We start from the raw sequence: 27,978 nt of genomic DNA, 5'->3' as shown, positions 1-27,978 counted from the left end.
CATGACGTTTGATTGAAGAAAGAGCTAAGAGCTAGCAAGGAAGCAAACTGTTTTATGTCACTCGTGAAGTTAAAAGGGGGAAATGTCGCCACAGTCCGACTGCCAGACCGCTCAGTCCAACAACCCAAGCGACTGCTGAAGCAGATATTTAGTAAAAATTCCGATTCTTTAAGGAGGAATGAGCGATACATATTAAGGAAGTCGGGCGAAAAAGTAGCTAGCTCGGCTGCTAGCTGCTGTTAGCAAGGACTTCTTTGTTTTGTTTTTCCGGGTAAACATGAAGACAAACTAGCTCGGAAGATTCCTCCACAATTTCGCGCTTACATTGTCTTTTTTTAACAATGCACATGGTGTCTTTGGTGGCCGGTAGCTGAGTGTAAATTCATGACTTCTGGAAGCGGAGAAACACAAAACAAACAGCAACCGAAAGCAACTTAAGCAACGATATCAGATTACATTTTTTTGTGTGTGTTTTTGACGTCCGTGAGGAAGGCACGAGTTGGGGCACGAAGACATGGGCAACTGTCTCAAGTCTCCGACATCAGACGACATCTCTCTGCTTCATGAATCCCAGTCAGACAGGGCGAGTTTCGGTGACGGAACGGACCCGGACCTGGAGCCCCCTCCTCCGTACCAGGTGAGAGGCTGCAAACACAATGTCACCCCTTCTGCCACTGAGTGCGTTAATGCACGATAGGCATTCATTGCTCCTGGCCTTTCTGTAAGCCATCTTCCACTGGGCCTGAGTAAACAAACAGATTTGGTGTCATTTTTCACAAACTGGCCTGGCGACAGGCTGTGGATAAGGCAGGTGCTGTACCTGCTGTAACCGTGTCCGTTCACTTTAAGGAAGTGACAGGCTGCCGGAGGAGAACTAGTTTCTGTTGTTTTTGTTTCACGGAAGTGTTTGGGGGGGGGGGGGTGTGTTTCTGTTCCCAGGAGCAGGCTCACATGCCCATGTACCATCCCACGCCTAGTCAGGCCCGTCTGGCCACCCAGCTGACGGAGGAGGAGCAGATCCGCATAGCTCAGCGCATCGGCCTCATCCAGCACCTCCCCAAGGGTGTTTATGATGGAGGGCAGGACGGCTCTGAGAAAAAGATAAGAGAGTGAGCATTCTGTTTTTCGCTGCATATGATGTCTTACTGTAGAGCGTAGGACGTGTGAAGTCACTCACACTTTTAAAATGTGAGTCATAGTTGCCCTCACAGTCCACTATGTGGTCTGGAAGATTTTTTTTAAATTAGCATGAAACTAACAACCAGCAATTTACAACTAATAATAATAATAATAATAATAATAATAATAATAATATAAAGACCAATAACAACCTATTTGTTTTTGCTGATGAAGCAGTGTACCTATGGAAGTAAATCTCTGTACCCAAAGTCCAAAGAGGGGGAATTGTATAATGTGTCTATAAGCTAATATTTTTTTTTAGATTTTATGCGTAAGTGTAATGTGAATTATTTCGCCTCAAAGTGAGAAATGCAAAAATAGCAGTGACAACATAACTTCAAATTGTCCCTTTCAACTACATCTCTGTTTCATATCTACCTATTTAATGGACATATTTTTCTGTCTGTATCTTATTTGATTACAAAATAAGCTGTGAAGTTTCAATAATGTAATTCATTATTTGTGTTGTTTTATCTACAGACATCTAAGTTCCTCATTTTGTCTGTTTCAGGTGTGTGATTTGTATGCTGGACTTTGTATACGGGGACCCCATCCGGTTCCTGCCATGTATGCACATCTACCACATGGACTGTATAGATGACTGGCTGATGCGATCCTTCACCTGCCCCTCCTGCATGGAGCCTGTGGATGCTGCCCTGCTCTCCACCTATGAGACCAACTGATTTTTCATCCTTCCACACCCACACGTAGATCAAATATGCCTCTTTCAGCCCCAAATCCACACACAAACATGACGTCTGGCCTCCCTAGATGGGAGGGTTTAAAATAGGTTGGCTGTTGTCTTGCACTGTGGAAATTTCATAAATTACTCATCTAATGTTGGCTTTCTATACCCCCAGGTCTAAGTAAGCTGGTCTTAAATATCAATTACACAAGTCAGTGAGAATCTATTTCCAGTCCACCCTGCACGAGTGTGTGTTTGTGTGCGTTTGTCATGCTGAAGCAGCATCCAGTGTTGACTCAGTGCACGTGGTGTGTGTGGTGTTAGAGCTGTTTGATGACTTTGCATTTTCACTTGAGCTGGTCTCAGTGGCGATTCCCCAGTTTACCTTCATTCCCAGTTAGCCATGATTTAAATGGCCAGATAGCTTAACAAATTGTCGACCAAAACGCCTAGAGGATTTCCTCTGCATATTGATCTCCTAAACATGCTCTCGTGTTAAAATGGCCCTACACTCCAGAGATGTGGGAACACACTGCTGCAGAAGAAATTACGCTCCTGTTATTCAAGATTACAGAAGAAAGTCAAAAACCTTACTGAAATTACCCAAAGTTTTTAAGTATATAGTACTTAATGGAAATCAAGACTTACATGCCATTTGTCTTTGGCTACTCCAAATAGCTGGATTGTTTTGAGTTTTAAGGGAAAAATGATGATGTGAAATGTGAATGTTTCACCAGAGGATGTGTAATGTAGTTGGCAGCCAATGTAAAGGGCTCATTTGTGCATGGGCAGGTGGATCAGTCAGTCAAAAATTAGAAATGCTTGCACACACTTTTCATCTGATCCAGAGATTTGCACTTTACTTATAGGACAGTATCTAAAACAATATATTAATATATGTACCTTATAACCTTGCACTATCAATACTTCATTCCTTTATTTCCTGAGATGCAAAAGTTATATAGCTGATATTTTCAAAGCTGTCATTAGTCACTTACCATTTTGAAGTAAGCCTGAAGATGTATTTCATGAAATCTGTGATTCAGTTGTGTGAGCCTCCACTTTGTTCTGCTTGATTTTATTATTATTTTTTAAGTCTTGTGTGTTTTGTGTGTGTTAGTGACAGGACAGAGGCTTGCTCAAGGTTAAAGGGAAAAGTAAAACATTTTGGGGAATCTGCTCATTGACGTTCTTGGTGCATGTTGGGTGAGAAGATTGCTGCCATTAATTAGTCTGTGAGGTAAGCATGGAGTTGGAATCCAGAGGCAGATAGCATATCATAAGGATATGAAACAACTAGTTTGGCTCTGACTAACATAGAGAAACATGCTTTCCCACATCGTATGCTTATGAACACTGAAGTTTGATAAGTTTGTACAAAGGTTAATGTGAACATGACAGTTTTACAGAGACTTGTGTGCTGTTGTGCATTTAAGAAGGGCTGCAAAAAAAAAAAAAAAGTGTTCGGTCAATACAATAACTTTAGTTCAAAAGTCACTGAATGCCATTGAAGGGATGAACACTGTTCTTCCAAAGATTTTCCTAAGAAGTTTGATGTTTTAAAGATGATTTTGGAGAGTGCTGTTTAACACGTCTGTCCAAACTCCCACAGGAGGAGTTCAGAATTTTCAGACAGTGACCCCTTAAGCTCAAGCAGTGAGGAAAAACCACTGTCTTCACATTCATTCATCGAAAATGAACGTTTTCACTTTGCTGGTAGGCCATTTTTAAAGTTTTGATAGAGCTAGTGTAGCTTTAGTTTATGCTAAACCTAGCTCATCATCCTGTTACTCTAGCTCTACATTTACTGGATGGGATGAGCATTTCCAGAAATGCCGAACTATCCCTCTATGACAGAGACTTGTCATATTTTGGAACAAATTTTATACTTTGTAGTTCTGAATGATTCCACCTTAATACCGCGCCACTTTCTTTGTTAGATATGACATTTTTGTTTTGTTGCACTACATTAAATGTTTTCATTGCTCTATTCACTGTTGTTACAAAAATAATTGTTTTTTGTTTGTTGGCAGTTTGGCCGCCTTTTTCTGTTACCTGTGTGTTATCTTTAGCCGTTACATTTTTCTGTTTTTTTTTTTTAAACCCACAGTTTATTTAGAGCAGTAAATATAAAACTATTAATCTGGTTGATGTCTGCTTGTGCAAACCTCTGTTCTGACTGAATTGCAGTGTGAGAGAATTCTCTAATGGCGTGATAGTTAAAACTGAAATATCAAGTTTGAACCTTTCCTTTGGTGTGTTTCTCAACCTGATTTATTCTGAAAATTCATATTTCCTGTACTTGTTTAGTTCTTTGTTTTTGGAAGGCTTGCAAGCCCTTATGTAAAAAAATAAATAAATACATAAAACTAATTTGGTTTTGGTTAATTAAACACTCTTTAAAGTCAAAATACATACAAAGGGACTCCCTGATTACTTAAATGAGAGATTACCGAGTGTGTGATTGCAAAAATATGTTTGATACCCTCATGAAATCAATCCTACATGCTGGCAGTGAAGTAGAAAAAGCAACTGCGTAATCTGGGTTCTCCATTAATGGAGCCCAAACCCTATTAGTAATGTTTACTGCTTTATTTCCTTGGCTTGTATCAGTTGGGCCGGAAATGTGAGTTAGAGACATCTAAGATTGGAGGTTTAATGACAGACCCAAGGGAAAGCTTCATCTATCCCTGTCTGCAGGACAGGAGACCACACTTGAATGTAATTCACTTGAGGTCCTAACATTGTACAAAAGGCCTTTATAGCCATCTTTGTACACTCAAATGGCATAATTGATTGCAACATGCTCCTTCTTTTTTGCAGATTAACCTCGGACACAGTTAATCAGCTTAGTAGTGCTGCAAGATCTGCATGCTTTTACTTTTTAGATTTGATTCAAGACAAATTTGAGCAACACAATAGGGATAGACACAGAAAGGTCACTTGTTCAATGTGACCAATTTGTGTGGCAACATATTAAATCTCTACAAATATCTCAAGAATTTGATGGATTATTTGTGTTGCTTGTGTTTTCTGAAGCATCAGTTGAAATACTTGCTTTTTCTCAAAAACAAAAGAAATGTAGACCTAAAAAACTGTTTTGTTTCACTCAGACAGGCAGATTCGACCACATGAAGCTGGGATCAATTAAATTTTTTTTAATTATTATTTATCTAATTCAGTTATACTCACTTTCATAAAGGGAGATGAACATAATTGCTGTTTGCTATGTATATAATATGCCATATAACAGATTAATATAACATTTTATCAGAGCAATACAAATAAAAACAGATTTTATTTCTCCATCCATGAAATATACATTTTTTTATTAAACCAATTGTGACATTTCAGCGACAGAACTGTTAATACATTCACGTTTAGACATGCACCAAAGCCACACAATAATGTTACCTTTTTTTTACCAGCCTATTTTTAATGAACCAATATCACATTTAGTCTGAAATTATTCAAATTTTAATGGGCAGTTGTTAATCCTGCAAGGCTTGACTTCTGTTGATTTCCTGAGTGACACATTCTTAGGATTTGTACATCCCGTGAAAGGTTACAGGAATGTTGCATTCAACTTCTGCTCTGGCGACCTCAGACAGATCCTTGGCATTGAGGATGAGAAGATATGCTGGTCTCTGGGAGCCAGGAGCCGCCACGATGGTCAACAGGACTCCTGTCAGACACGGCACACAATTATAATGACACAGTTGTAATTTTAAATCTGTTGTGTTTACATGGTTGCTGACGCACCATCATCCTCATCTATCCCGTCAGGTGTCTGGACAAACAGGGGCTCTGAGGGGTAGGAGTCTGGCTCTTGCCATACCCAAGTCTCCTTGGTCTTAACATTCAACTTGCAGATCTGCACAGAAGACATCAGTAAATTCACAGGTTTGCTTTACACACAGGAGCACTTTTATGTCTTATTGACATACCCTGTCTGGTATGAAGTGGTTCAGACCCAGGCCATAGGTGTATGTGTAATTCTTTCCTCCATACCTGTTGTAGTTGATCTGAGGGAACTCAAATGCTACCAAAATATACTGAAATGGTTAAATAATGCAAATATGTTCCTGTATCCATTAAAGATCAATGTATCCACCATGACTGATTAAAAGCAAGTTTAATAGCGGGTTGGCACCTTGGCGTGGCCCGGAGAACAGCACCTCAGGCTCCAGCCAGATCATCCCATCAGCATGCATCACTGCGGTGGCTGTGGTGTACGGCAGACTGACCAGGTTCTTCCCCTGCTCCTCCTAAACCAATAATGCAGATCAAATGAGAGCAAGCCAACAAATAAAACTTCAGTCCTTGTAGATGAGGGGAGGCTCACCTTGTGGACGTCCAGGGGAATAACGTATCTGCGGACCTCTGGCTGGGGCGCCATCATGGCAGCTTTCTTCACCTCCTCCCAGTTGGCCCTCAGATTAGCCAGCCACAGGTAGTTGTACACAAACTCAAATCTAAAGGAAAGAAGTTAAAAATAATGAGTAACACAAGGCCACTAATATATAAAGAGGCTTAAGTCAAAGTAAGTCATCACCCTTTCCAAGCACACAGGTCAAAAACAATGAATCCCTGGTCCTCATAGGTGTTGATGTGGTGAAACATGCCGATGGGCGCCCCTTTGAACTTAAGGTCAATGTACTCTCCTGGGTCTTTCTTGGCAATGTGGAACAAAGTCTATAGAAAGAGAGATACCATGAAATTTTAGGGCGATGACTTGGTGACCATTTGAGGGGTGTTTACATTTAAAATCACCAAAGATATGACTCTACTCTCACTCACTCCTTGACCCTCATTGGACTCAAAGCAGTCCATGTAGTTGGAACCTCGGATGCTCCAAGCACTCAGGAACTTGAGCAGGTTGATCTTCACCGGGGTCTCCACAAAGACGAAGTAGTTTTCTGACATTCCAAAGCTGAAATTGATGTAGAGAAACTTTCTGTGACAACATGGACAATAACACAGCAAACGGATCACTAACAAAAGTCGCATACCTGTGCACATAAGAGGGCTTAAACCTCTCAGCACTGGGGAACTGCACCACCACCTTAGACTTCTCGATGGGATCAGATTTGTCTGTACAAGAAGAGATTTTTTTTTTTTTTTTTTTTTTGCTTTCTCTTCCACAAGCAATTAATGCTAAATACACTCTTTATGCATTCCCAAAACTGCCAACATCAGGGCCATTGTGCTTCATTTAACAGTTGCGATGCAAACCTTTCTGTGTGGGTGGGATCCTGACAATGTTGTAAGCCAGTGTTGCTCCTTTGCCCATGCAGTTTCCAATGTTGTATACCGTACCGTCGCTCTCAATATGAGGGTGGGCTGTCACTCCGTTAATGTTGATGTAGTTGCACATATCAACCTGCAAGAGTAGAATAAAACTTTTGGTGTGCTTTCGTTTGATGATCATGAAGTTCTCAGGTTAAAGTCCAATGATGTATTTGTAAAGATGTACCTTCTTTAGTGTCTCCAAGGTATCAGGGTTTACTTTAGTGATGTAGTTGGTTTCTGTTACAGCATAAAAGTCCTCACCAACAGGGTAGACATTCACCAGGCAGTTGTCTGTGACCTCAACACCCTTGAAGTAAGAAAAAAACCTGAAAACAGCAAGAAGACAAAATTTCACATCAAGCTGCTGTCCAACAGTGAAACTGAAAAGTAAAATGATGCAGTGGAGTGTGGAGATTTCAGAAAGCAGACACAGCATATTCAGTGTAGGGTACAGAACGTACCTGGAGAAAATGTTTTTGCAGGGATCAGGATATGCAAATGTACCAAACTCAGTGATCACCACACGCTTCTCTGTGATGGCTCGAACGTAAGCATCTGTTCTGACGAACCTAAGACAGAGGTGGGATTGAAAAATCAGGAATTTCATTCCAAAATACATATAACATATAATGCATGTATAATGAAATCTACTTGTATGAATATTTCCTCAAAGGTTTGAGTGATTTCATGTGTTCCACTGAAAAATGAACAATTTCTCACCAGCAAATGTCTGCAAATCTGAAATATAACCTGCTTCTCATAATCAAATCACCTCACAGAAACATGAAGCACACCAGATGTCAGATGTTTTGTTTAAGTTCGAAATATAGTTTCATTGTGGTAATGCAGCTGTTCATGCTGGGAAAAAAAAAAACACCTTGACAAAGGTGAATATATGCGTGACATGACACTGTGCTCACTTTCGGTAGTAGGTGACCTGGCCGTTCTTGAAGTCGAATTTGTGCATGAGGGCCTGGCCATCAAAGAGGTGATAGAAAGGTTCATCTCCAACCTCAAAAAGCCCGGGTCCCAAACGGAGAAGACTTCCCTTCAGAAATGAAGGAATCCTACCTGTTAAATGTGATGAACATAAATGGGAGATATTTTTTTTAAATCAGTTTGTAAAGATGCTTTAAGAGACAGCTTTGGATGGCAGTTATGCGTTCTCAATGAAAAGAAAAAAGGGACTCCTAGCTGTCAGCACAATGGGTACACGGATGTCAAAGAATCATTTGCCTCTCATCTATTTTTGGCTGAAAGAGGCAAACAAACCTGTGACTGTTGCTGGAAGGGGCTCAGACAGCTCCTCACAAGTCTCAAAAATCTTCCTGTAGCCACCAGCTGGGTGTTCAAATCTGTCACCAGAGAGGCATCAACAAACATCAAAGCCAAATGAAACTTGGTGAAATCTGCAGCAAGTTAAACTTTAGACAAAATCATAAAAAAAAAAACAACCCATCAGCTCGTACAGTTCACAGTGTGAGTTTTTAAATCCCTCAGGAACTCCATCTGCTGCTGACAAACTAACATGTAAAAGCTGAACCTGTCACTGAATATGCCGGTTAACAAATATCTTTTCCACACTTACTTTATCATAATCAACCTGATATTAAAAAATTACACTGGGAATTGCCCAAAATGATGAGAAACTCACCGGCTGACCATGTTTCCTTCTTGTTATGGCAACACACAAAGCACCTCTTCAGAAAACTTGTGGTCACCTCTGAACTGGAAGTCTCTGACCTCCCAGTGATTTTAGGGCTTTTTATTTGTCTGTGATCTGCATTGTAAAGCCTTCTTCTGGCCAATCACAGCACACCATGAACAAGAATCCCATTGTGCCAATATCCTCTGGATGTCTCAATGGCCACACAACTGAAACCGGATTTATCGCAGAGAATATTTGTCACAGCGACCCATGATTTGCAAATGTTTTGCAATGGTGCATGTGATTTTTTTTTCTCTTGGCTGTATAAACTGTTCAGATTTGGTGCTTTAAGATAAAGCTGAGTCATACTAAGTGCAGTATATTTAAGAATACTGTGAGCATGTAAAAAACAACAAGAGATAAGAATGTGGATTTAAGGTTAGTAAAAATAACAGTAACAAATTCATGACGACATGCGTGTTAACCAATAACTTTTATATTTTGAGAGGCATACATACATTTATATAAAGATCCAGACATTATTGTGTCTTGGTCTTCCTTCTTTAAGATAAATTATGTTTTTTTTTAAATAGTAGATTAATAGGAGGAGCTGAAAAATATTGTGAAACAATGGTGAAGGCTCACATCTATTATTAGGTGTTATTGTACAATGCCCGTTACACACAATGCTAACTGGATGAAATGAGCCCAAAAGGTCTTTGGTCTGAACACACAATGCCTTAACTTGCTTGTCTCAGTCCAACTCTAATCCAGGTGTAGGGATTATGTTCAATGTAGGCCTGGAAACAAACGCTGTATTGTTTCTCCTGGGAAAAAACACCATTAGCAGAGTTTCCTCAGACACACTTTTGGCAGTGGCTGTGTTGTGGTGTGATTCCCACCGGTCAACACGTGTGGTGGCTTTAATTAGCAATATGCGACATTTTTGTGATAGCTGATTAATCCAGCATTTTCTCTCTTCTCTTCAATTAAATGGAAGGGTCAGTGGTCAGAGTTATTGGTCATTGCCATAGGGGATCGAAAACACCTGAACTTGTGAAAATGTGTGAAAGTTAATAACAGTTCAATGTAGTTGAAATAGTTGTCATATCTAAGAGAGCAGGGTGCATCCAATCCTTCATTTTAAAAGTAGAAATAAATCATGTCCAAATGATCTAAAGTCTTTTTTGTTCTTTGCGTATGTTATGAAGTAGTCAGCCTAAAGAAAATGAAAATACTCACGGAAGAAAAATGTACCGTTATTGTTTTACTATTCCTTAAAGCTACTATCATGTTTAAATCAATAGATTACTTTTACTCCTGAATTAAACGTGTAAATGTGAATTAAATGTAAAAACGAAAATAAGTAAATAGTTACTCAGATGTGTCATGGGGGGAAAAAGATCTACAAATATAGCTAGAACTATTTAGCACAAGTAGAAAGAGGCATGAAAACACTCAAGAACAAGGACCTCAAATTTGGAGTAAAGGACAGTCATGATTAAATCATGATCACCATGAGATTATAACATATTGAAAACTGTCTATGCATCCAGACAAAGTGGATGAAATATTGAAAATAGCACAGTGTTTTAAAGATGATATGTCAGAGATATTAAATGTTTTACCTCCTTCACTCTGACCACGTTTGTTTACATGTTAGAAAATGACAGAGCGACCTCTGTTGGTTATTAATTCCAGGTCAAACACACACACACACACAAGTGTACACAGCAAATATCACACTCACTGGTGGGATGACGTGGAAATAGATGCATAAATAGATACACAATAATAATATCAACAATAATAATCGGGTTTATTTCAGAGTATGAACGTAATCGTCACCGACAGTGTGCAAACTACGCGCATGCGCACTTTGAGCGGGATCGACCAAATATGGCGTCGCAGCGCTCCCGTCTGTCGCCGTAGTTCAGAGCTAGCTAACATTTAGCCAGCAAATTACCTCCAAACCAAATACTTTTTCAGCGAACTGATACACGTCGCCTCGGCTCAGGTGTGGTGTTCGACGCCCGGTGTTGTTGTTGGAGCCGTTTTTGGGTCGGGGAAGATGAATTACACCACCAAAGTGGTCCAGGTGACGAACGTGTCGCCGAGCACGACGTCGGAGCAGATGAGGACGCTCTTCGGATTTCTGGGAACCATCGAAGAGCTCAAGTTATTTCCACCAGAGTGAGTTCACCGACCCCTGATCTACTTAGAAAAATAAAACTAATCACGATGGGGGATTTGACCTTCATAGCTGGGCGGCCTGCTACATGACATTAGCTCCATGCTAACACCGATCCTCCGCTCAGCTTGGACAGTTTAGCCCGGAAACATGGCTTTGAACCACAGTGTCAGGTGTCAGAAGAAAGTCATGCAATCTACAGTGAATTACACCTTATACACACTGAAGTGTTTATAGTACACGTGCTCACTAAAAAAAATGTAGGATTAAGTATTAAGTAAGTAAAAATATAATAATTTTTACTGGTAAAGCAAAAAGGTGATTTTGTACACATAATGACATAATTTGCTGTTTTTTGTTTGTTTATTGATACATGTGTTGGATGAGTGGTTGAAACAATGTGAGGTAGTATGATTTATTACCATCTAGTTTTTCAGTGCATCTTGTAAGTTATTTAAACAATGGAGTGACTTTTTTTTGCATTAATTTGAATGATTACAGCTTAAAGCTCACATGAGGCCAAATCCTCTCGTTAAACTTTTGGATTTTGTCCCCCCCACCAGTGACTCTCCGATGCCAGTGACGTCTCGGGTGTGCTTCGTCAAGTTCCAGGAGCCTGAATCTGTTGGAGTGTCCCAACATCTGACGAACACCGTGTTTGTGGACAGAGCGCTGATCGTGGTCCCATTTGCTGAAGGTTTGTCCCTTAATTATTCTCACGTATGAGTGGTCTTTGTTGATTGAATGGCATGACTCCTGAACAGTGACAATGCAAAATCTGTCCCATTTGTGCGCAACTCAGCTCATGGTCCGTTTTCTGTGAGCCTTTTATTAATAACTTGAAAAATAGTGGTTATTGCCCCCCCCCTCCCCCTGCAAGAAACATTTCAAGGAGACAATTGTCAGATTTTTCAGTATCCAGTGGTATCATGTGCCATGTTTGTTTTATCACCACAACACATTTATTGTGATAAACTGGAATTAATAAAAAAAAAACAAACAAACTCAATGCTGTGTATGTTCTTAGACCAAGTGTTTCCTCTTCATATAGAAAGCACAGTACACCAAAATTGGCTTTTCAGACTGTGAATTGAACATTTCCACACTGTGGCTGCTGCAGATGCCTCAAAATTCAGAAGTGAAGTTGTTTAAATTCTTAACCACGTGCATTTTATTTTCTCCCCCATTTTGGACTATCCTCTGTTAAACTTCTCTCTGTTATTTGTGTGTGTGTGTGTATGTGTGTGTGTGTGATTTTTGTAGTGAAGAAGGCAAAAGCAGCCCCCTCGTTGATGGCTCAAAGTGGTCCTCTGCCTGCCAACAGAGGATTGTAGACATTTGCAAAGGACAGCAAGCATTCAAGCCCCATCCCTCTCTTTTGTGTCCTCTATTCTTTCTTGCCCTCTCTTTCTCTTTCCTTCTGTCAAACTTTTTTTTCTAGGTACTTTAGTTAAGAATATAAAGGCCAGATATCAAGGACATGGCCTGACACAGTGCTTATTCTGCACTCTTTAGCAACACCTTTGAATTCTGCTTAGCCATTCAGTTCATGGCTAAAGCTTTATTCCTTAACAGATGAGGCTAGCAATATTTTTCATTTTTCTCCAAATCCAATGAAAAGACAAAAAGAGTATAGTCAGAAACCTCTTTCAAAGCACTTTAGTGAGCGACACCATTGCACTGGATGACATGTTTATCCATTACAATGAATGCTCGCAATGCAGTTTACTTTGAGTCGGTGCCAGAAGCACCATTCTGTTACTGAAAGTAGTCAGCAATGCAGCACATGTTTATTTATCTACCACTGAAAATGGTCACTGACAATTCACTATTTACTCCTGCTTAAGCAACTTGTGCTACAAACTACAGTTGCCTCCCGAAATCCTGTGCATTTGTGAAAAAGAAGTACTGATGAAGTGTTTTTTGAAATTTCAAAGCACCTGAGAGCCACAAAGAAAGACAGTTTAAAAAAAAAAAATAGTGTTGTTTTTGGTCTTTTCATGAGTAATTTGCTTCATAAAAAAATCAACCTGTCTTCATAATAAGAACAAATGGCTGAAATGGTTACGGAGGTCAAACTTGAAATAAGTTATTTAGTTGTATGGCAAAAGGCTACACAGAAAGTCTGTTCATAATCTCAGGCAGCTGACAACGCAGATCTACTTTGGAAATTCACGACAAAGTTTGGGATGTATCAATGATTAGTTGATTGGATATAACCTTTCAAGTCCATCTCGTCATAACCTGTCTCAGATACCCACCCGGCATGACACGATGTTGGTACAATATTCTCTTTAACAGTGGTCTTCTTTTGTTGTTGTGTTTTACAGTTCTTTTTCCTGGCTCAGCCAGTCCTGTATACCAGGCCCTGCTGAAAATACCATCCAACAGTTTTGTCTCCTGCAGCAATTTCTCTCCAGTGTGCTTCTCTGTTTAAATGTTGTCATTACTGTGTGTTTGTATTTATGTGAAAGAGTTGGGTTTTCTTGGGGGAGGGGGGGGTTGTATTTACTATGAGATGATACAAAACCTCATATCATCTCATAGTAATGATGATGAGGTTTTGTTATTTGTGGGCCATTTTTTAAATGGAATCATCATATTGCAAACAAAGGTTGTACAAGACTGAATTTGGACTGTAGTAGTGGAGATATATCAAATCAGACATCCTAACCCAAATTTGGTTTTATGGTACAGTGGCAGGTAAGGATACCAGAATAATGTACAGAAGGCACGCTACCTACCCTTCACTCTGTTATTGACATTTAGTGTATAAATCACTTTATCCTCTGAAATGTGTTTTGGTAAGTAGACACTTAAAGCCTGTTTAGTGTTCTTGCCAAATCCCTAAATTTCTCTTTGTTGTTTGTATCTCGATTTTTCTCTGTGTGCTTTTAGTAGCGAAGCCGCCAACGTCGCTTGTTTCAGTAAACGTCTAAATGAAAATTGAGGGCACACCCAACTGGAGAAGCAGCTGTGCTTGCTAACGTTTGGTTCATGACTTAAAAAACACGTTCAGGTGATATATTCTTGGCAGTGTTCATTGGAGTAGTGTGATTTATTCCAGCTATAGTTATGTCACTGCAATGATTTTGTTCAAATAAGGGAACCTCTTCTCTGATCTGTAAGGTAACCATTTTGAGCCTAAGATGAAGAAATGCATGATGTGTGTATGTCGAGATGTTGTCCTCTCCTAATGCTTGATTTTATTTTCCTGTAGGATCTATTCCAGATGAGGCTAAAGCTTTGTCACTGTTGGCGCCGGCAAATGCTGTTGCAGGAATCCTGCCAGGTGGAGGACTTCTTCCAACGCCAAACCCCATCGCCAATCCACCTGTAAGACTGAAAAGACTAGATCTATATGATGTATAGAGCTGAAGGGATAAATTGATAAATATGTGGATCAGCAGGAAAAAGAAACTTTCTGTCAGAAGCAGTTTCGCAGGAGGGGATTAGCGAGATCTGTGAGGGATTGATGTAATAATTTGTTTTCCTCTGAGCACTGCAAATTTCCATTTTAGCTTCCAGATTGATGTATCACCTTACTAACACTTGGAAAACAGACTAATCTCAGGTTTTTTGTGATACAATTTTAGTTTGCTTTCAAATTGTAAAGTTAAATACATAAAGGTAAAATGGTCACTTGTTATTTGTGGGTAATTTTTAGTGTTGTGTGATTATGTGCAGGATTTCCACGTTTTAACACCAGTATAGCACTTGAATCTTTTTGCACCTGATCAAAGACTTGAACAAGCAAACCAGAAGTCTCCTAACACATCTGCGTGTGTGCGTTTCTTGTTAATTCTAGCTCGGAGGGAACCCTTTTGGTGCTCCAAACATGGATGCAATGGCAGCATTTGGCTTCCCAGGAACCAATATGAATCCCCAGGTGAGAAGTTCTTTTGATTTACAGTAAGTAGTAATTTTTCCAAAATAATAAAATAGTGAAATGCATATTAGGTAACGCATTCCCCTTTTACATCTTCACAGGCTGCTGATCAGCTGTTAAAGTTCATGACGGATCCAAAGTATGTTTGAATAAAATAGGTCATTTGTTGTCTGAACTGTGCCTGAAAGAAAGTTTAAATAACGCAGTGAAGATGTAGATCTGTTGTTGAGTTTGTGTAGTCAGTCCACTAATGTACATTACTTTGTTTAGATTGAATCCCCTGGCTGCAGGCTTGAATCTGAATCCAGGACTGAAGGCTGATGCTTCAAATAAAGAAATCGAAGAGGCCATGAAGAGAGTTAGAGAAGCTCAGTCGCTTATTTCTGCTGCTATTGAACCTGGAAGTGAGTATGCTAACGATGTATAAAAGTTGTATTTTATTTACATTGTGGTGTGGAGCAGTCGTAATTAAGGCTTTGAAATCACATAATCGCTCTGTCCCATGCTCATGGCCGGTTTTGTTGTCCCACAGACAAGGAAGGCAAGAGGAAGCATTCTCGGTCCCGGTCCAGGTCCAGAAAAAGGTGGTCCAGATCACGTTCAAGACACAGGTCGATTATTCGGTTGATGGTGTAAACAGTTGGAAAACTTTATCAGCATGCAAAAAAGTTAAATGAACCTGATGTGTGTTTGCAGGCGGACAAGAAGCAGATCAAGGCGACGATCAACTTCAAGAAGCAGGAGGCGATCAAAAAGTCCACGCAGGAGACGCAGCCACTCCAGAGGCCGCAGCCGACGAACTCGAAGCAGATCCAGGTGGGTTGAATACAAACGCTGGACTTGAAGAATTTTTTTCCAAAATTAACAGCCTTGAAAAAAAAAATACTTCTTTTTTTTAGGGATAGAAAAAAGAATGACTCTGGGAGAAGAAAATCTAAAACACCACCCAAAAGCTACAGCACAGCCAGGAGGTCGCGCAGCATGAGCCGGTGAGTAAAGCCTGGGTCTTCATGTGCTTCAGAATTTAGTTTTACAGCTACTCAATCCTCAGTCTACAAGGGCACCGTGTTAATTGCTGTTTTTTTATTTTACAGGAGGCGCAGGAGGAGTCGCAGCAGCAGCCGATCTCCTAAAAGGTCCCCCAAAAGGTCCCCTAAAAGGAGAAGCTCCAGGTCTCCATCTCCTCGAAGGTTGGTGTGTTAATGTGAAATATTTTACACAGTAGTGTTTATGCTCATTCTAATGAAATAAATATATCAAAACAAGATGGGGAGGAGTTCACAGACAAATAACTCATTAGTATTATCAGGCTGAAAATCTGCGACATACTGAAGGTTTTACGACACAATGGAGTCATACGTGTCTCCGTGGTTACCAAATGATTTACAAAAATAAACACATGGGTTATACCAATACATTTTTAGATCAGGTCACAGTAGGTTGTAGGTATTTATTAGTGTTTTTGCTGTCTGCTTTCAGACCCACAAATGCATATTGAAGTGAAGTTTTCAAACAGTCTTATCCAGAGTCTGACTCTAAAACACAGGATTCAAACTGCAAACACACCAAATGTCTTTTTAGCCAAACCAGATCAGGTCAGGGGTGTCAAGATTGAGAGAGGACTCTGACATTAACAGTGTGTGGTGTGAAAGCAAAGTAGACTGAGGACAGGATTTTGTTATATTCTGAAATGAACTCCAAAATGAAACCAGTATTAAATCCAATTTCAGGTCTGTCTGTCAAGAAAGCAGTCACGCTAAAACATCTGCATCAGCAGCAAACTGTCAAAAAAACAGTGCAATCAAAAATAAAATTCAAGTCAGTCCAATCATACGACTTGAACTCAGGGGAACAGTTACATTTGGAGCATTTTGTGACACCAAGGACTCTCTTCCCTCTACAGGCACAAGAAGGAGAAGAAGAGAGATAAGGAAAGAGACAGAGACCGCAGGAGTGATAAAGAACGTGGCCGCGAGGAACGTGAACCCTCCACCAGCAAGAAAAAGAAGAGTAAAGACAAAGACAGAGAGCGAGATAGAAAGTCAGACAGCGAGAAAGGAGATATTAAGGCGAGTCGTAATATACTTGAAACCGTTTTCATTCTTGCACACTGAACGTCTGTTCTGATGGAAACCAGACTGGAGGCAATAGTACTTAAAATTGTTACATCCTTTGGTTTCCTCTCACAGATCACCAGGGATTATGATGAAGAGGAACAAGGCTATGACAGCGAGAAGGAGAGGAAGGATTCAGATGACTCTGTTCTGTCCCCTCAGTCAGTAGACGGTAACAGAACAGCGCGGTCCATGAAGCAGGCCAAAGTTAATGGGGCTGACGATCACCATGAAGAGGACATGGATGTCAGCGACTGAAGGTCCATTCAAGCTTTTTCTGCAGTATCCCTCCATTTTGTTTGTCAAGGTGTTTAAAAACAAAACTCTTTTCTCCCCATTTGGGTTAATCTAAAATGTGAAGTGTGTAATAGACATGACATAGATTTGTCCCATAGAACGTACAACACTTGACTGTTAAGTCTACTCTACCTAATGAAAAGTCTTTTTGTTGCATTGCTTTAAATTACCATCCTGCTTCTTGGCTCTACAACTGTCGATCATTTAAAACTGGAAGAAGGTTTGCTTCTTGAGGCTGTGTTGTGAGATTTTTGTCATTCATATATTGTATCTTTACAATTTTGTTTAGTGTTGTGATGTGATGCGCAGGCCTCTTCTTTGAAAGTTCCATTTGCTTATTTGAAGGTACCTTTTATCAAAGATTTCTTTTATAATAAAGCCTGTTTGAAGAGCCAAGGCTTTGAATTACTCTTCCATTTTACCTCAGATGGAGCGGTGGCTGCGAGCTCTAGCCTCTAAAATGGATGGGTAATGGAGTTTTTTTGTCTAAGCAGCAAAAATAAGTACCTGACAAAGATGCAGCCATCACTGATTGCAACATTCTTGTAAGGTTTCACATATCATGACAGTATTTCCACCATCTCGTCCTGCATTGCTAGATCACCTAACGCTATCTTAAGGAATTTGAAGGTAGAGCTGTTATAAAAAAAACAACTCCTGCAGCATGTAATACACACTATGATGATACTGTTATTTAATATATTTGTTTGTTTGTTTTTTTCATAATCCAAACAACAGCGTATTATGCAACAGACATGTTCCACTTCATGGTGCTGTTGACATGCCATTATCTGCCTCTGTTACTCAGATTACATTATTGGTTTGAATGGGGCAAACATTATAGGAAATTGCACTTTTCTGGAAATATCTTGAGAAAAGCAATATGTTTTTCAAGGTGAGAGGCACATTGAGAACACGACTGACCTTTCAGATGAAATAAATGATAACCAAAATACTTTACGGTTTAAACAACACACAGACAGCTGACAAATATATATCATAACCAATCCTAGTTTGGAAGTCTCTTTTCAAATCTGGTATTTTTATTATACTTGCACAAAGTCAGTTGAAACATGATGCTGGTGCTTTATTTAAAGGGATGTGAAGTAGGTATGGTTGCAGTACACATTAGCTAAAGCCAGAGAAAACTCAATGGATCAGATTATTTCCCAGTTGGGCAGTTTTAAGATATCCAGCAATATCAACTTCACAGCTTAGTTTACTCTCCTTGGATTTAAAACAAACAAAAGGACAAACAAAAACAGCAAAGAATTTTGCGCTGACTACTGTCAAGGAGAGATTTTATGAGCACAAAAAGGTCTTTCAAAGTGTTAGTGTTACCATTTTCAATTAATTTTATCCTTAATCTAAAGTCTGCAGTCAACATAATCACTCAGAGAAAACAGCTTAAAGATGCACGTGAGCCAGTCAGCCAACACAGCCATAGCATGCCTTAAATATACTTAACTTCAGTGCAGTATTAAACTAAGAACAGTTTACCTGATATCTGGGCTCTCCCACACAAACGTACATACAACCATCCTTGACACAGTACAATTCACTCACACCGAGCAGAGTTCATACTATCATGACAAAACATGGAGACAGCTGAGAGGTAACATGAGCTAACCTGAAAACACAGGAGGCTGCCTCCTGCACAGGGGAAAAGGCTTTGATATTAAACTGTTCAGAATGAGTTTTTATGCTAAACCTTCTCCTAGCTGGTTAAAAACATTCTTTAAGTACTGGAAATGTATTGCTACACAGTGTTACTCCTTTGGGTATCTCCCCCTCTAAATATATTTATATAGTACATAATCTATAAATGAATATTAAGCTCAGTTTCAGGATACATCTAGATTTGTGATTTTTTTTTTTATGAATTCCAGAGGAGGCATGAGCTATTAACAGATGATGATGTCAGTGCAGTTTCAAGAATGAGGATTCATTCATCGGTCCTTGGAGATAAGGAATTATAATAGATAATAAAATAGTGAAGATAAGGGCTGGGGTCTCACAGGAGGGAACAGCAGCACTGAGCAGCTCCATGTGCTGCTCAGTAAGTTAACAGCAAGTTGAATGAAAGCTCCCACAAAACACCTGCCAATACGCATCTATGTGTGAGTTGGTGCTCTGTAACATCTGCTTGCATTGATATGCTTTGGATCCATCTGTAAAATGAATTATGACTGATCAATAAGACCAGACCCCCCCGGCTCCACCCCAACCTGTTAAATGGAGTATACATATATATATGTACATACATAGGAAATAAACAACGTAAGATTCCTCATTTGTGTTTCCCCACTTCTCACATATTTTCAGTTTTCACGGGTCAGAGGTCTGGGAATCGACTGGGATCTTCTTTGTATTCAGGAGGGATGAAAAAAGTCGAGTCTTCAAATTCGTCATAGCGAAATTCCTGGAAGGTGACAGTTGCAGTGATAGTTGGGAAGACGGGGATGTCTGCGATGAAGGAAAGAAAAGAAAGAAACGTGTTCATTGGCATTTGTTCTCTTGGAAGTTCAGCCGCATGCAGGAACAGAGTAGGAAACTAACACACGTACCGAGTTTGACTGGAAACCCAGGTGGAAGTTTCATCTGAACAAACTCTCTGAGTTTGTTGAAGTGCTTAAATGGGGCTATGACCTCCAACACATTCAATAACCTGCAGACAGGGGAAAGTGAGTCAGCCGTTTTCTTTCACACTCTCTACTGCAAGGTATGACAAAAAAGCTCCCAAAACAACAGCAAAAACAAAACGGAGGTCAAGTTGAACTGCAATCTTAGCTCATGCATGAAGAAGGAGCAAATACACCAAATGCTTACAGTTGATGACCTGGGACAGCTTTCTTTGGATTGAGTAATTGTTTAATCAATGGCTGGACTGATTATCTCAGCTCTACTTTCCAGGTCATTTGGATATGGATCTCAAATCTGCTTCAGTACAAATCATAGAAGATGCTACAAAAAACTGAAACTTAAGTTTTAAATTCAGCAAAACATGTTGTGTGAGGTCCAGTGTCCTCGACCTTTTCATCCTTCACTCAAATTGAGTGAATTTGGCACAAACGAAGTGTAACTGAGACCATATTGTCTGAATGGGATGGACTGATAACTGACAGTATGCTTCCAGCCTTAACAGCCTCCAACAATTAGTGAGGATTACGCTGAAAACTAGCAAATTAATATTGTTAAGACCTAAGATTATTTGTCTCATCATGGTGACGACTGAAAATAAATGGAACATTTAGTGAGTGCCAAGTACAAGATTTTTTTTTTTTACATTACAAAGCACAGTATACAAATGGCAAACCAAAAATCCCATTAAAAAACCATTAGCTATTATAAAAGGTGGGGCTTTATTGCTGGCTCCATTAAGGTTCATTAAGTGGAAAAGATAAAACAATGTAGAACATTATATCCAAATAATGTTTTACGGCACAGCCTGTATCTTGTTACAAAGCTCATCCCATTTCAATCCTTTCTCCTCGTCTACCCAGTGTGACATAACTTCCTCTGTTAAAATGTCTCTTTCCCTCACATCTCTATTAACATCAAAGTCACACCAGCACCATCTTTTATACATAAAATTAACGCTTAGACTAAAAATGTATTTTGCAGTCATAAATATAAAGCTATAATACCCACAGAAACCGGTGGTTATGAAAAGCAGGGACAATTAGTCCGACAATAAATTAGTGTGCTGATGGAAAATGAATTGCCAACTACTGAGATAGTCAACAGTAACTGAATTTGAGGTTCCAGCTTTTAAAATGTAAAATGTGATGATTTAGTTAATATTATCTGATAGTAAATGAATATCTTTAGGATTTTGACTTGTTAGGGTAAATCAAGCAATTTCTAGACATCATAATCAACATTATTGTTTTTTCCAAAACAGTTAGACACAATCCAAACCACAGCAGAAGCCACAGCACTACGTAGAACCAAATTTCACTAATGCCACAAGATGCATGAAAGTCTGAGCAGAAGGACCAAGAAGATGAGTGAAATGTCAAAGTGCAGCTAATGTCATCAGCGCTGTCTTGGATTAAAAGACAGTTAATAAGTAAAAACAGTGCAGCATTTGCTTTTATGAGTCAATCAGTGGCTTCTGCCAAAGCCCTCTCATTTACTTGGCCCATTTATCTCATCCATATCATTTTATCTCCACATTACCCTTTTCTAAAAATCCCAAGTGTATCCAAGGGTATCCACCCAGGATCAATCTGTGCAGAAAGCTTTGTAAATAGATCTAAGGAGGGAGGGATGTACTTACGACTCAATGCCTAGAGGAAAATCCTGGCTCATGGCTACAGTTGCTTTGAAGTTCTTCTTGCTTTCTTTGCACAGAAGCTCTCTCCCAAGATGAGGTGGCCTGAAAGTGGGAGAAGAAAACACATGAACACAAGGAAAATACTGATGTTTATAATCTACGGTGAGTCACATGACATCAGATACAACATGTAGCTGCCCTGAATACATTTATAATGACAAGATTAACACAGGACTGACAAAATCATAGAGAATATGAGATGCTTACTTTCCATGCTCTGCAGTGATGTACTCCTCCCATGAAACTGTGTTGGGGGCTGGAGCTGTGAGGGACTGCCTTCTCACAGGCTGGGGTCAAGAAAATATCAGTAAGTGGAATAATCTTGATCGTTACAGTGCCTTTGTGGAGGGTGTTTGGCTTTCTTTCATCTCACCTCAAAGCTCTGTTCACTGATGCTGCCTCCTTTACTTAAGCTTTCCATGATGGCTTTGTTCCTCAGGATGTCCTCCTCACTGAGGTGCTCTCGTCGTTTCCTTGACTCCAGCACCAGACCATTTACTGCATAGAAGTCAGCCAGAAAGTTTCCTACTCGCTCCTGCACAGTAAACAAGTAGATGTTGATATTACGTCACCCAGTGATTTCAGTTCCTAGAGCATGCTTAAATGCACTTAAAATGTGCCGATGAGCAGCCTGAGGGTAAGAACGTACTAACTTTACAGAAGGTAAAAGTGTCGTTCTTCCCACTACCTTCATCTCGTACACACACACAAATGTCTGACTTAAGGCGAGGAGGGAAAAAAAAAAAAGAATAGACACAGTATAAATGCAGAGATATTTTTGATTCATTTCATTTCAATATACATTTGTGATTTTCTTTTTTGGTTAATCAATTTTAAAAAGCATTGTGCATGCATTTTAAAGCTACACGGGGTGATTGACTTTACAGTGTTCTCAGTAATATCATCCAATGCTGATTTCCAACTATGTGGGTGTGCAGGGGACCCACCCCCTTTAAATTTCAAGTCACAGTGCAGTTGTCAGGTTGTCTGTGCTATCATTAAGGCCTTACTGTTTTATCCTCTCTGAAGAGCCAGCCAATCTGACTACGGGAGAAAGTGATGGACTTGGTTGATAAAGTTGCAGAGTAGACATCACTGCTCATCAGAATATCCACCTCTTCTTCAGTCTCCATTTCTGACTCCTTTGATAAGAAATAAAACAAAAAGACAAACAACCAAACAGCAAGTTAGGCCTCATTATTTGTTGCTGCTGATGACCCAACGTGAAACTGTGCTGTGATGATACCGCTCACCTCATGGTGTATTCTTTGGTACACTTTTGCTTCGTTGTCTAGAACCACGAAGGACTGTGAGGGTGCAGCATCGCCGTTGAAAATGAAACTAAGATCCCCACGCTGACATTTCATATCAGTGAAGTCTATGAGTGTGGTGTCAAGTCTAAATTAAAAGAGAGACGAGAGGGTCTGCAAAGATTGTTTCGTCCTACTTAACAGATTTAAAAAAGAAGTCCTCGACCTGAATATCTATCATTTGCTGCTTCAACCACTCAGTGAACTCAGAGTCCCCCAATAGTTACTACACTAACCATCATCCACAATTTGATGTCTTACCTGATGTTGATGCCCTGCTTGTAGATTTTACAAGCATCAGATGGCAACATCCGTGACAACAAGGGCACTGCAATACAGATGAGTGTGAATGAATTCTAGTGTAGCCATGTTGTTAATATGATGGGCTTTTCATGTTTGACAGACAAATGAGTTTTCTCAACTTGCAATTTTGAATACTCCAAGAATTGTTTTTAAATCACTATCTGGTATTATCATTCATTAGTGTGCGACACTTTTGTGTAAAAACTCACCCCAGCTCTGAAAATCCCAATGCAACTCCAGATAAAAGTCTCCCAGCTACACAAAAGACAAAACTCTTCAATATGAAAGACTTCAACTGGTACATTTTCATTTAACTAACCAGAGAAAAAGTACAGTTCAGCGAAGACTTCACATTATATATTTCAGCAATTAGTATGCATCCTCAAGGACAGACTATAGTCATTTATGCAGAGCAAGGCCTGCAGAGATTTTCAAAATGCAATGTATTGAAAATGCAGCAATCTACCCTTGGATTCAGTGTGGGAGCAACATCTGTGGAAGCTAAAGCCATCTGTGATCCTCACCTCCCTGAGAGCCTTCAGTAATTTTGGCCTTTTATCCTCCACACTCTCCCTGGATTGCTGCTTTAACTTCCGCAGTATTGCTGTGACTGCAAAAAAAAAAAGGAGGGGGGGGTTGGTGTGTCATGGTGTGGTTATGTCAGTCACTCTTATGTCACAACTACACACCAAGATGAAGCTAAATAAGATATGCTGTCCATTCTCTTACACCACAACTTTGTAAGTTAAGACTGATCAGTACATCAATACAGTTTATATTATTGGCCAATTGGAGCTTGTCACAGGTATAACAACTGCCGCACAGAAGTGCCAAGGTACAATCATTAAATACCTCTGAACAAAACAGTTTAGTATATCACCGCCACAAACTCTGACAACAGTGTAATACCATATCATTTAAATAATACTTCTGTGACCGTGCCAACAAAACCTGAATGTCGACTTTACTGTTGGGCTTCATTACTGGTGCAGGTGCGCTCAACTGTAAAATATCTAATTCTGCCTTGGACACATTCTGTTCCCCAAATTTTTGTAAAACCTCTGATGCTGAGAAAGAGTGAGGGATGACTGTTCTGTATTCAAGTCACAACTAGTGTATGAGATTTAGGCAGCACACTGCTAGTTAAAACTGTTACGAGCCATAGGCAGTTAAATTCTCCGATTTTTATAGTGTAACACATTAAAGCGCATTTCTATTCTGCTACCTTGTAATATGTTCCATATTACAACCCTCTACTGCAGTGACTGGATTAGCTGAATACTGTGTCATGTGAAGAGCTGCTCTCTGACAAACTGACTCGTAACCATCTGCTGATACGTAATGGACCTCAATCAGGCAAAATATCTCAAATGTATCTTTGTTATCTTCACCACAATACTGGCCTGAATATGAACATTAAAGAAGAGGAAAAATGCTGATGAGGCACTGGCTGCACTCATGCAGCTCGTCATTGCGCACACAGAAAACCTGTGAGTGAGCTGCTGAGGCAGTGTGCACATATGTGAAAGGTGACAGCTGTTGAAGAGACTACAGTGTTCTATGAAAAGCACAAACTCACTAATTAAATATTCTGCACACATTATTCCAGGTATAAATTGTATTCAACCAGAGACCTAGATCTAAATACCTGACTTCACTGGAGTTTTACTTTCTTTGTCCTTGCTGATGGGATGAATTTTACCACCCCCTCTGTCTGCTTCCTTGCCTCCCCTTCACCCCTGTGAGTGGCGTGACCTTCTCAAGCAAAACTTCTGGTCTCCATCCCAAGCCAGCCAGCCACAGCAGGCATGGAGGGTTGAGATGCATACTAATGAGGTTGAGGGTCATTTCTCAAACACTGGGCCTCACAACCCCCAGAGGAAATATGAGACAGGGATATTAATTCACAGTTACATTATCTTTGAAATACCAACAACTGAAATTTAGTGATCTCAATTTATTCAGAAAATCGGACATAAAATATTTAGTTTTGGCGTCTTGATTAGAAAGATAGCCCAGCCATCATGTACTATTTTACCATTTTGTGAATTACACAAAATTAAGCACACACCTAAATAAAAAGACAGAACAGTGATTTAAAGTGGTATTAGCTGGTGCCTTTCACATGTCATTTTACTCCGTTCACTGGATGTCAGATTTAAAAGCAGTGCCATCATTAAGCAGTGTGGTGACCAGGCCGTAAGCTCAGGGCTTCCTGACAGTAAGCCGTTGTTCAGGCTGTGTTCCAGCCCATCTGGATGACGACTGCTCAGACAAAATCCTGCCTTTAGCTTTTGGTTGGGATAACCAGATACCACTTGCATCTTTATATGTAGTTACTGACTTGTTCATATGGCTCTTAAAAGTTCTTTCACTCACATGTATATTGTGACTATCTCCAGTATTTAGAATACATTTTTGAGCTTTGACTACAGTTTTTGGTCTGCATAATACAGTAGAAACTCCAGAACACACTAAGCTATTAAAAATCTATTAAATTGTCAAGACACACAGCACTCAACCTAAATGTTAAAACATTGAGAGTGTATAATTGCAGGTATGCTCCAGAAATGATAATAAAAGCATCTGAATTTCAAAACCATACGACAGCAGACAGCTTTTCAGTGTCCTACTGATATGACTTACTCATTTGCCTGTCGCCATAGCTGATTGCTTCTGCTAGAGGACTCCATCCCTGTGCATTTTTTATCTTTACAGGTGCATTATGGGCCAACAGGAGGAGGGCACATTCTGAAATGAAATGAAATTATCACAGAGAGAAATGTCAATGAACTCATTTGTCATGCATTCTGTATGTATCTACACTTCATTAAGATCAGCATCAGCAACAACTTCGGCTGTCCTGGAAGAGGAGTCCTGCCATTCTTTTTTCCACCCTTCATTGGTTATTTATCTTTTAGATCTTTCAATGCAAGTATATAAAACAAATCACGAAGCAAAAACATTTCCAGATATGTTGTACCTTCAAGCTGTGTCCATACACTGCCTGATGTGCATCAAGTGTGGTCGGTAAATAAGGTAGTGCATATACATAAAGCCATACTCAAGGGGGCCATCAGCATACAATACTCTGTTGTAGCCAAAATCCATTTACTCTTTGATATAATACTAATTAAAAGCAAACTCTTGACCACATTTACATTATTAATGAGGAGGACCTCGGGCCTGTCTCGGGTGTACCCCCACCCCCGCCCAACATGAGCACCCCCGGCGACCCAGAAATGAGTAAGTGGTAGAAGATAAAGATGAATGATGAGGAGGACTTGACCTCAAATAAAGATAAAACACCACATTAATAAAAAAAAGAAACTTCTTAAAGAAGAAGTTGCTTTGTTTTTCTTAATGAAATTGAGGTTCTGTGCTGATAAACTGCATTGCATTGGAATAATTTAAATTTCTCAGATCATTATTATATTGTGTATAAGACTGCATGGGTCAGAGGAGACACGCTGGGCACTGCAGAAGTAAGAATGCTATTCCCAAAATGGAACAAATGACTGTGCTTTAAAATGGCCTTTAATGAGGAACCCTGAAACTCCTCTAATAAAGCCACGACAGATGCAGGGCAAATGTAATTTTCTGGACTCAAACTGAAACTGGTGGATTATCTTTTTTAGAAGCTTTCTGTTCATTTTCGTTAATCCCGTGTTCGACCAAACAGCTGTTAAAATAAAAAAATAAAACATCAACTCTGATCACATTTACCTTTGTGGCCCAGCATCACAGCCAGGTGAAGAGGTGTGTTCCCTGAGAGGACAAGCACAATGAGCACAAACATGAATATTATGTGTTATGTTTTCGGCAAATCATTCAGAAAGCAGCCTGATAATAGCAGCACGGAAAAGCTCACCATGCACATCTTTCTGAGAGATACTGTGGGTCCTGATGAGAGAGGACAGCCGACGCACATCTCCCTTGAACACACATTCATGAACAGGGAAATCCAAGCCCTCACTTTTCAGGATTATTGGGTTCTTGTTATTATCACTGACGATGGTACTGATCGATGATGGGTTTCCATTAATGTTGTTTGCATTGAGCTGCTGTTGATGCTGCAGTACGGAGGTTTTGACGGATTTCTGAAAAGCCTTGTTGGATTTGAAATGGTTACTGGTGCCATTGGGGATAGTCCCGTTCGAGGTGTCATCGTACGTGTCCATTATCTCGTCATTTTTGTTTGGTTTGTTGTGGTCCTTTCGCATGGTGCGGATCTTCTCACCTGTCATGCTGATCGGTGTACCAGGTTGAAGTACCGGCTGGCTACGGGCTAGTCAATAAACCAAGAAGCGAGTCAGCATTAGCGATATCCGCAGATATGATTTAACCCCGGCGTCTTGGCAAGTTGAGATTTGTCGTAGCTGGCTGCTGTGTTTTAGTCAAATTAAGGCTACACCTGCTGCCCGGCTCCACGACATAACATCTGCTCCCGGCACAGTTTGGAAGCTAGCTAGCCCGCAATGAAAATGAATACGGTGGGTGCGGCGGCGAAAACAAAAAAGAATGCTAAACATAACAAAACACAGACGCACTAAATTAACACACCGCTAAGAATAATAACGAGCAGCAAGCGACTACTCACTTCCATTGCTTCTCAGTAATATATCTATATATATTCTTTTTCTTAAATGGCATCGGCTCTATTTGCTTTGCGGCAAAATTCAGACGGTTCAACGAAGTAGCGACAGCTAACGACTAAGCTAGCTCGGAGAT

General features: G+C 39.9%; 4 protein-coding genes across 10 annotated transcripts; 2 read left to right on the top strand and 2 right to left on the bottom strand.

Annotated features, from left to right (window-relative positions):
• Window position 1: 1 nt before the first annotated feature.
• LOC115057509 (RING finger protein 11-like) lies at window positions 2-4,237 on the top strand. The gene is made up of 3 exons (XM_029524661.1): window positions 2-637; window positions 940-1,109; window positions 1,691-4,237. Exons 1-3 carry the CDS (start codon window positions 515-517, stop codon window positions 1,860-1,862), a joined length of 465 nt encoding a protein of 154 aa, XP_029380521.1. The 5' UTR covers window positions 2-514; the 3' UTR covers window positions 1,863-4,237.
• Window positions 4,238-5,082: 845 nt separating this feature from the next.
• On the bottom strand, window positions 5,083-11,126 carry rpe65a (retinoid isomerohydrolase RPE65 a). Of its 3 annotated transcripts, none has more exons than XM_029525592.1 (14): window positions 11,060-11,126; window positions 8,429-8,511; window positions 8,077-8,227; window positions 7,618-7,725; window positions 7,341-7,482; window positions 7,100-7,247; window positions 6,877-6,958; window positions 6,665-6,797; window positions 6,420-6,559; window positions 6,210-6,339; window positions 6,018-6,132; window positions 5,812-5,906; window positions 5,627-5,738; window positions 5,083-5,549 (listed from the first exon to the last, which is right to left on the bottom strand). In XM_029525592.1, exons 3-14 carry the CDS (start codon window positions 8,121-8,123, stop codon window positions 5,404-5,406), a joined length of 1,398 nt encoding a protein of 465 aa, XP_029381452.1. In that variant the 5' UTR covers window positions 8,124-8,227; window positions 8,429-8,511; window positions 11,060-11,126; the 3' UTR covers window positions 5,083-5,403. The 3 variants fall into 3 exon arrangements, with proteins under 3 accessions (XP_029381452.1, XP_029381451.1, XP_029381450.1); XM_029525591.1 differs by having other exon boundaries at window positions 8,077-8,223; window positions 10,771-11,123; XM_029525590.1 differs by lacking the exon at window positions 11,060-11,126 and adding an exon at window positions 8,811-8,821.
• On the top strand, window positions 10,697-17,686 carry LOC115058280 (serine/arginine-rich splicing factor 11-like). Of its 5 annotated transcripts, none has more exons than XM_029525596.1 (12): window positions 10,697-10,997; window positions 11,559-11,692; window positions 14,216-14,331; window positions 14,804-14,884; window positions 14,986-15,023; window positions 15,155-15,288; window positions 15,417-15,468; window positions 15,581-15,700; window positions 15,784-15,873; window positions 15,979-16,074; window positions 16,788-16,953; window positions 17,074-17,686. In XM_029525596.1, exons 1-12 carry the CDS (start codon window positions 10,876-10,878, stop codon window positions 17,254-17,256), a joined length of 1,332 nt encoding a protein of 443 aa, XP_029381456.1. In that variant the 5' UTR covers window positions 10,697-10,875; the 3' UTR covers window positions 17,257-17,686. The 5 variants fall into 5 exon arrangements, with proteins under 5 accessions (XP_029381456.1, XP_029381455.1, XP_029381454.1 ...); XM_029525595.1 differs by having other exon boundaries at window positions 15,417-15,495; window positions 16,788-16,952; window positions 17,070-17,686; XM_029525594.1 differs by having other exon boundaries at window positions 15,417-15,495.
• Window positions 17,687-18,361: 675 nt separating this feature from the next.
• LOC115058279 (ankyrin repeat domain-containing protein 13C-like) lies at window positions 18,362-27,970 on the bottom strand. The gene is made up of 13 exons (XM_029525593.1): window positions 27,119-27,970; window positions 26,974-27,015; window positions 25,894-25,998; window positions 23,772-23,857; window positions 23,457-23,502; window positions 23,206-23,272; window positions 22,888-23,032; window positions 22,645-22,776; window positions 22,008-22,169; window positions 21,842-21,921; window positions 21,578-21,676; window positions 19,863-19,963; window positions 18,362-19,761 (listed from the first exon to the last, which is right to left on the bottom strand). Exons 1-13 carry the CDS (start codon window positions 27,492-27,494, stop codon window positions 19,631-19,633), a joined length of 1,572 nt encoding a protein of 523 aa, XP_029381453.1. The 5' UTR covers window positions 27,495-27,970; the 3' UTR covers window positions 18,362-19,630.
• Between the last annotated feature and the right edge of the window lie 8 nt (window positions 27,971-27,978).

This window comes from Echeneis naucrates, chromosome 17, assembly GCF_900963305.1.
Source record: "Echeneis naucrates chromosome 17, fEcheNa1.1, whole genome shotgun sequence".
Lineage (NCBI taxonomy): Eukaryota > Metazoa > Chordata > Actinopteri > Carangiformes > Echeneidae > Echeneis > Echeneis naucrates.
The sequence above is the reverse complement of the archived record's forward strand: the minus strand, read 5'-3'. Positions and strand labels throughout refer to the sequence as shown.

Bases quoted from the DNA above. Each gene is read 5' to 3' on its own strand.
- LOC115058280 (XM_029525595.1), top strand. From the start codon at position 10,876: ATGAATTACACCACCAAAGTGGTCCAGGTGACGAACGTGTCGCCGAGC. The intron at 15,496-15,580 runs GTCGATTATTCG...GTGTGTTTGCAG, and splicing joins AGATCACGTTCAAGACACAG to GCGGACAAGAAGCAGATCAA. The intron at 16,075-16,787 runs GTTGGTGTGTTA...TTCCCTCTACAG, and splicing joins AGGTCTCCATCTCCTCGAAG to GCACAAGAAGGAGAAGAAGA.
- LOC115057509 (XM_029524661.1), top strand. From the start codon at position 515: ATGGGCAACTGTCTCAAGTCTCCGACATCAGACGACATCTCTCTGCTT. The intron at 638-939 runs GTGAGAGGCTGC...TTCTGTTCCCAG, and splicing joins AGCCCCCTCCTCCGTACCAG to GAGCAGGCTCACATGCCCAT. The intron at 1,110-1,690 runs GTGAGCATTCTG...TGTCTGTTTCAG, and splicing joins TCTGAGAAAAAGATAAGAGA to GTGTGTGATTTGTATGCTGG.
- rpe65a (XM_029525590.1), bottom strand. The intron at 7,726-8,076 runs GTGAGCACAGTG...CCTCTGTCTTAG, and splicing joins CAGGTCACCTACTACCGAAA to GTTCGTCAGAACAGATGCTT. The intron at 6,959-7,099 runs GTTTGCATCGCA...CTTCTTGTACAG, and splicing joins GATCCCACCCACACAGAAAG to ACAAATCTGATCCCATCGAG.
- LOC115058279 (XM_029525593.1), bottom strand. From the start codon at position 27,494: ATGACAGGTGAGAAGATCCGCACCATGCGAAAGGACCACAACAAACCA. The intron at 23,273-23,456 runs GTGAGTTTTTAC...TCTGTATTGCAG, and splicing joins TTGGGATTTTCAGAGCTGGG to TGCCCTTGTTGTCACGGATG. The intron at 21,677-21,841 runs GTAAGCATCTCA...TCCCACTTTCAG, and splicing joins ATCACTGCAGAGCATGGAAA to GCCACCTCATCTTGGGAGAG.